This window comes from Galeopterus variegatus, unplaced genomic scaffold, assembly GCF_000696425.1.
Source record: "Galeopterus variegatus unplaced genomic scaffold, G_variegatus-3.0.2 Scaffold20501, whole genome shotgun sequence".
NCBI lineage: Eukaryota > Metazoa > Chordata > Mammalia > Dermoptera > Cynocephalidae > Galeopterus > Galeopterus variegatus.
In genome coordinates this window covers 1395-9515 of record NW_007746612.1, presented here as the reverse complement: position 1 = coordinate 9515, position 8121 = coordinate 1395, and the positions used below count along the sequence as shown (strand labels likewise).

The following is an 8121-nucleotide window of genomic DNA, read 5'->3' as shown; positions in this document are numbered from 1 at the left end:
CAGAGCCTCAAGGTCAGCCAGATGAGAGAGATGAGGGCCTTCTCAGGTCTTTTCTGGAGTCCAATTAACCTAGGATTGAATCCAAGTAGCACAGCTTACTAGCTGTATGACCTTGGGCTAGCCTCAGTTCCCTGATATGTTAGATGGGATAATAATAATATCCACCTTATAGGGTGGTTGGGAAAATCAAATTAGATGCTACACGTAAGACACTCAGCATATTCCCAGAACAGTGATTTTAGAAGAGCAAACTATGTGCAGGGATTGAACACATCAATTCACGTGAAGTTTCCTTCATCACATCCTACCAAACACAATGGAAATACCTCATAGAACGTGAGCACTTGGTGTGAGGAAAGGCAAGATAATTTCTTGCTGTTTTTTCCTTTTTTAAAATTACCGATTTCTCCATATGACATTTTTTTTAATAATTAAATTTCCTTTTTTATACCTTGCAGTGATATGAAATTTTATGCCAATAATGCTCTTTCACATATATTATCTCAATTATTCCCTGCAATAACTGTATGAAGCAGATATCATCTCATTTTATTGTTGAAAAAACTGAGCATCATAGAAATTAATTGACAAACATAAATTTGCTTGCTAGGCAATGGCAGGGAGTACAATTTAGGCAACACATATGTAATAGAAAGAAAGTGAAAATTGGGAGGAACTTAAGGAAAGAAAACCTTAAGTGGCACCAGTGGAGAGGAAACCTATCCACAAAGGCATTTTCAAGGATGTACATGAAGTATTAGTTGTGCTCCGTCAGTGCTGCCACTAGATGGTGGTGTTTCCATCATTTGAAGGTCTTTGAGTTCTCTTTCACCTGTGTAAGGAAGACAGTCAGATCTCTGTAAAGCCCAGCCTAGAGCACTTCTGTCATCAGTTGCTAACCTCCTGCCTCAGTGGCCAAGCTGAGCATCTTGAGGCCCAAATCTTACATACGGTTGACTCTTCCAGATGGTATGAACCAGGATCCCGTTGACTTAATGTCTTCCTCTGAGTTAGAGAAATGAGCTTCTTATTGCTATTTGTTATCAAATTGATAAGCACAGAATTTCATTGAATTAACATAATTTTCTCTTAGGTTTCAAAGGAGGTCAATGAAATGACAGTAAAAATGCCCTATCAGTGTTTCATAAATGGACAGTTCATAGATGCAGATGATGGAAAGACTTACGACACTATCAACCCCACAGATGGATCTGTGAGTAATTTAGTGTGGTCATGGATTTTTAGTTTATGCACAGCTGTAAAACAAGCAGACTTTAAGAAGCTACTTTATTCTATTGCTATGCCTCCAAGCACTTCTACAAACGTACTTCATGCATTTCTTTCAACTATTTGATTTTGGTACTGGCTGCTGTTAACCATAGTAACCTATTTCATAATATGAATATTTATGATGATTTAGACATATAGCTGTATCAATACACATCAGAGACATCCCTCAATGTAGAGCTACCTGTGGAAAAAAATTTTCAGACTTTGAAAACTCATGGCAAGAAATTCAGCTTCCCTAAGGCACTAGGAGAAATATGAGTTCATGGAAGGATTCGTATTGTCTTTTAATCCTATTTTTCCACTAACTTTTTGAAGTACCTTTGTATATAGTCATCCTAAATGTGTTCTTCCATAATGTAGTGTAACACATAAAGTACCAATTTCATATTCATAATTTTCATCTTATAATTGTTTCTTTTTCTTTATGGTATTGCTGGATGTATTAATTTTTCATCATAAAATTCTTTGGATTTTAATAAGTAATACACTATTTTCCTATTAACATGAGATTAATTTCAAGAATCATTTTTATATATCTCTTACATAACCTATTTTTACTTACACTGAAATAGACAATATGCAAAGTGGCCTATGCTTCTTTGGTGGATGTTGATAAAGCTGTAGCAGCAGCAAAAGATGCTTTTGAAAATGGCGAATGGGGAAGAATGAATGCAAGAGAAAGAGGAAGACTGATGTACAGGTATGTTTTTTATTTTTTATTTATTTTTTTGGCAGCTGGCTGGAATGGGGATCTGAACCCGTGACCTTTGTGTCATTAGCACCACACTCTCCCAAGTGAGCTAACCAACCAGCCCAGCTATATTTCTTAGAAAAGCAAGTCTGCTACCAATGGATCTTGGCTAACATTGCCAACATTTAAAGAATTCCTGCAAAACATTCTAGTATGCACCTATTATATATGTGCCTTCTGTTACTTGAATCATATAAAATCTCATATATGTGAGTTCCTGATTTTTGTATTATTGCTTGTATCAGTCAGGGTCCTAGTAAGAAAAGAAGTTTAGTAAAGGACTATTTACAAAGTCATAGGCAAGGTCAAGGGAATCCCACAAAGGATAATGAAGCACCCCACGCAGGACTAGCAGCAGGGGGAAGCTGCTACTCCTCCAAGGTCTGAAGGGACAAAGGGACAGAGGAAGGAACTGTCACTAGAATCTGGCAAGATCTGTAGCTGCAGAAGACCACACTACAGTGGTCTTTGGTGGAGGGACACAGCGGCTGCTAAACCACAGCCCATCAGTGAGGGAGCCAGGGCACTGAATCCCTCAACCTCTTTCTCCTCCTGCAGGTGCCTTCCAGTGAGAGAACAAGGGAGCCAGGTGATGGGAGTCTATAAAGGTCATCCTCCAGGGTCACAGAGCAGGGTGGAGAATGGAAATAGAAAAGCCAGTGGAGATATTCAGCACCCTGTTGTTTTCAAAGACAAATTTTAGATCTACTTGATGTGTAAAGAATAGGAGCAAGGAGGAAAAATACTAAGGCCTGGGAGGAGTATTTTAAATCAGTAACTAAGTATGCCAGGAGTTAATTCGTTTCTATCATAAATTCCATTTTCTGCTTGCCGAAAGCCAAATGTCTGACCTTGGTCAAAAGATATCTTACAGCAAGATCTGGAAGAAACATTGGGGGAAGGGGATTCAAGCCCTACTCTCGAATGGCCCAAAAGGAACAGCTCAGAGAACTACTGAAGGAAGGAAGGAAGGAAAACAAATGGAGGAGGTGAACACAAAAGATGAATTCTATTGCCTAGCCATCATGCAGTCCTGCACTTATCTTCCCACAGAAACTGGACACCAAACAGAAATATGTTGTGTTTGTGATTCATTCCATTTGTTTCTACCTTGTCCTCTTCCGTTAGTGCTGGAAACATTTCTATACCAGCCCCAAAATCCTCAAGGGCTATGGATTGCCCTCTAACCTCTTCCTGTACAGTCATGAACCATCCACATTCCCATTGTTTTCTATTATTGATCTCCTTGATTTACCATGGCTCAGTCACGGTAAATCACTGCTTCTTATACATATATGAGGCAAGTTATACATGCTTTCACCACCTTCTGCTTTCCCTTTGTAATTCTTGAAGCAAATTGTTTATGGAATTATTTGTTTAATATCTATCTTCCCTACTGGACTCTGATCTCCGTAAGGGCAGAGATGTGATCCATTTGTGTTCACCTCTGAATTCTCAGTCCTTAGGATGATACCTTATACGTAATAGGGCTCAGTCAATGTTTGATGAATGAATTTCTTTCACTGACCATAAAGACTTGCAGACCTACTGGAAGAGAACCAAGAAGAGCTGGCAACCATTGAAGCCCTTGATTCAGGGGCTGTCTATACCTTGGCTCTGAAGACTCACATTGGAATGTCTGTGCAAACATTCAGATATTTTTCTGGCTGGTGTGATAAAATTCAGGTAAGCATAAATGTTATTCATTCCAAAAGGAAAAGGGATTAACATTTACTTGTTTGTTCCAGGCACTGTGTCAGATCCACCTTGTATGTAGGTTTTCTCAACTATATAACATGGTTGTCTTAGTTCATTTTGCACTGCTATGACAGAACACCTGAGACTGGGTAATTTATAAAGCACAGAAATTTATTCTGTCACAGTTGTGGAAGCTGGAAAGTCCAAGATCAAGTCCAGAGATCAAGGTTTGGTCTCTGGTTCCAAGATGGCACCTTGTTGCTGTAAACTCTGGAGAGAAGGAACATTGTGTCCTCAAGTAGCAGAAAAACAGAATAGGGCAAATCCACTCCTGCAAGCCCTTTTTATAGTGGCAGTAGTCCAATATCTCCGCCCTCATGACCTAAACAGCTCCCACTAGGCTCCATGTCCCAACACTGTTGCATTGGGGATTAAGTTTCCAACACATGAATTTTGGGGGTCACATTCAGACCATAGCAAAAGTTATAATAACCATGTGAGGTAAATGGACAGCTATTATCTCCTTATTACAAGTAAGGAAACAGAAGCTTAAGGAAATGAATGCCTTTCCTAGAATCCATAGCAAGTAAACCATAGAATCAGGTTGAACTCAAGATTTTCTGAATCTAAATTGTAATGATATTCTTTGCACTTTACTATAATGCCTCCTAAGGGTATCTAGAGTCTTTTAGACGTATAGGGAGAAGCCTGGTATCATATAGGGGTTACAAATTCAAATGCCTACAGAGGCCAGAGAGCTAATGTAGATGATTGAAGCAGACTGATTATGAGAAAAATTTTGAGGAAGACATGAATACAATAAATATTTCATTTTCCTTTTACTATAAGATAATAAATAGCACATGTGTGATGGTAAATGACAATTATACTTGGCCTCAGCATTGGGGATACAAAAGGTAGGGCCCGTAGCAAACAGCAGAATGCATGCTGCTCATAGACTCATGATAGCCACTGCAGAACCAGCGATCATAGCCACATTCCCAGCAGCAAGAAGGAAGAAGTGGGGAAGAGGGAGGAAGTGGAGAAGGGATAAAGGGCTTTAAAAAGCATTCCCACCCTCCCAAAGTCTTGTGCTTCTATCTCTCCTTGGCCATTGCTATCTGCTAAGGAGAATGAGAAATATAATATTTTATCTGGGCACATTGCTGTCATCAATGTTGATATAGAGTCAGAGAGATCTGGATCCAAGTCTCAGCTTTGCCACTTACTCTTACCAGCTGATGTTAGAGTTATTTTATCTCTCTGAGCCTTACCTGCCTCTTCTGTAAAATGGTCACAATAATACATACTTTGCAAGTATGTTATGAGAATTAGAAATAAGTATTTATATACTGCAGTATTATACAAGTCTGCAACACAGTAGGTTCTTGCACAAAAATGTAGTTTTTATTATCGTTCAACTACAAAGTCATGCATATGTAAGTAGTTAGTAATAGTGGTTCAGTCCATATTATAAATCCAATAGCTCTGAATTATGAATTAAATTCTCCTCAATTATGAAATCCAAATAGCTCTGAAACCTGAAAATTAATTTGTTTGATTAGTTTAAATGCATTTGGTGCCAAACCCTGACCTGAATGAACATATGTATACTTATAATCTTTATTTATATCACTTAGAGTGAATATGCATGTTTTGCTGAGTAAATATTAACGTGTTTGATTATAGAGGGCTGCCTTAGATCCTACAGTGGGTAGTAGATAATGCAACATAATATAAGGTATATATACTATATTATGTTTTTAAAGTCCAAAACTTTTTAAATTCTTAAACACACCTGGCTAGAAGGGTTTCAGATAAGAAACTGTACACTTGTGTTAGTAATAGCAATAATATTTTATGTGGCAAAGCAAATGAATAGCTCCAGTTAAAGACCACTGTTGTGAATTCGTTGAGATTAAATCTGGCCATGTATAACAGAAAACCTAAGTAAGAAGTTTATTTTTCTCTCACTTTCAAGAAGCCCAAAGGCAAGCGGTCGGAGCTAGTATGTGAGATGCAGGCTCCTTCTCTCTTTCTCTGCCAGGCCATCCTTAGTACCATATGACCTCCACCCTCACAATGTCTAATGGTCTCATGATAACCGTCACAAGTGCCAGCCATTTCAGCAACATATTGAGCAGGAAGAGGAGGATGTGGAAGTGGAGGGAAGGGCAAAAGAGCACATGCTTGAGCTTAGCTTATGTTAAAGAGCACTCCCCTCCTAATGCCTTGTGCTTAATCCTCCATTGACCATCTCATCTGCAATGGAGACTAGAAAACACTGTGTCTTATCTGGGCACATTGCTGTCTCCACTATTAATACAAGGATTCTGTTACTAAGGAAAGAGGGGAGAATGGATATTGGGCAAGCGATTAACATTCTCTGCCAAGCCAAGAAATTGGGAATGGAGAGTAACTAAATTAGAAATATGTTTATTCACCTATGTTCCGTGGTGCTTTTGATAGAGAAATAGCAGTTCCTTTTTTGGTATGGATTTGCTTCTTATAAATCAAACTCTATCTTTTTATATCAGCTAAGAAAAAAAAGAGAGGACAGAAAATGGATTCTTTGAGATGAAACTTTTTTTATTCTTTAGGGTTCTACAATTCCCATCAATCAGGCCCGTCCAAATCGCAATCTGACCTTCACCAAGAAGGAGCCGCTTGGGTAAGACAAGGAGAGTGCCTCAAGGGACTCCTAAGAGTTTTGTTAGTTCGAGACAACCAAGGATGTCTTATTTCTTCCCCTGCAGTGTCTGTGCCATTATCATTCCCTGGAATTACCCCCTGATGATGCTGGCATGGAAGAGTGCTGCATGTTTGGCAGCAGGCAATACCTTAGTGCTCAAACCAGCACAGGTAAGAGGCCAAGGGGCCAGGTGCAGAATCTCCTCCTCTCCTACAAACTTAAAAACAGAGACATGCCTTTATAAATAGCATGTCTTTATGCAAAAATGGTATTGTATATTATATCTTTTTTCATATATCATAGACAGCTTTTCATATTAGTAAATATTCATTTTTAATAGCTACCTAAAGCATTGTGTAGAGATTCCATAATTTACAACTTCCATGACAATGGAAACAAGCATAGTGTACGTCAATGAAATCCTTCGAACGTCTACACACCAATTCAATTCCTGCAAAATGCCAAGTGTCCAATAATTAGAGAGTTATTTAGAGTCATTATGATACATTAAAAAAAAAAAGTTTTATGCAGGCATTCAAATTTAATTATCAAAAAAATTGTAAAGGTAAGGGAGATGAGGGAAAAGCATGCAAAAGAATCTACATAATTTTGGCAACTGTATAAAAACATATAGATGTGGGGCCGGCCCAGTGGCACACTCTGTAGAGTGCGGCACTTGGGAGCGCGGCGGCGCTCCCACCTAGGGTTCGGATCCCATATAGAGACCGGTCCGCTCACTGGTTGAGCACGGTGCGGGCGCGACACCGAGGGTTGCGATCCCGTTGCCGGTCGCCGTACGGGCGCGACACTGAGGGTTGCGATCCCGTTACTGGTCACGAAAAAAGACAAAAAAAAAAAACATATAGATGTGGATAACAAGGAAATACTTTAAAAAAATAGAACAGGTAGTTCTCAAAAAAATCTTTTAATGCTACAGTAGCTTTTCGAGAAAAGAATGTGGTAGCCAATTTAACACTAGCTGAGCATTTCCTATGTGCAGTGCATAGTAGTAGGCATTCTGGGGTGCATAACTCATGGAGAAAACTTGGTCTGTATCCTGGAAGAGTCTGCAATTCCTTACCTATCAACTCTTTTATTTCTTCTTTTAGAACTTAAAATATATACATATAAAACTTCATTTGGCATAGCTACATGGTCACATGGCTACAGTCAACTTGTTTTACTCATTGAAAATAATTTCATTAAAAAAATAGATATATATTCAAAATTTTCAAAATTCAAAAGGTACAACGAGGTAAATAGTGAAAAGTTTCCCTCCTGTCATTATTACTCAGCTAACCAGTTTACTTCCCTAGAGACAACCAATGTTATTAATGGTTATTTGTTAGTTTCTTAAGTATTCCAGCAATAGTCTCTGCATGTACAAATATATGTATATGAATATATACATATATATTTTTTAATCCATTTAAAAAAACAAAGGGGGCAAAGGGGAAATGGAAAATTGCTAATCAATGGGCGTAAAGTTTTAATTATGCAAGATGAACAAGTTGTAGATATCTGCTGTACAACCTTGTGCCTATAGCTAACAATACTGTATAATACACTTCAACATGTAAGAGAGTAGATCTCACGTTATGTGTTCTTACCAGAGTAAAATAATATTTAAAAACACACACACATACACAAATAACATACTATACATACTTACCAAAAAAATTTCTTTTTT

At 38.2% G+C, this 8121-nt stretch overlaps 1 protein-coding gene across 1 annotated transcript; it reads left to right on the top strand.

Annotated features, from left to right (window-relative positions):
• Positions 1–1915: 1915 nt before the first annotated feature.
• Positions 1916–6621, top strand: LOC103583198 (mitochondrial 10-formyltetrahydrofolate dehydrogenase-like; the record flags this gene model as incomplete). Its single annotated transcript, XM_008564584.1, has 3 exons — positions 1916–1990; positions 6340–6410; positions 6496–6621. Coding segments are annotated over exons 1-3 (242 nt in total), but the record flags the coding sequence as incomplete, so codon positions are not given.
• Between the last annotated feature and the right edge of the window lie 1500 nt (positions 6622–8121).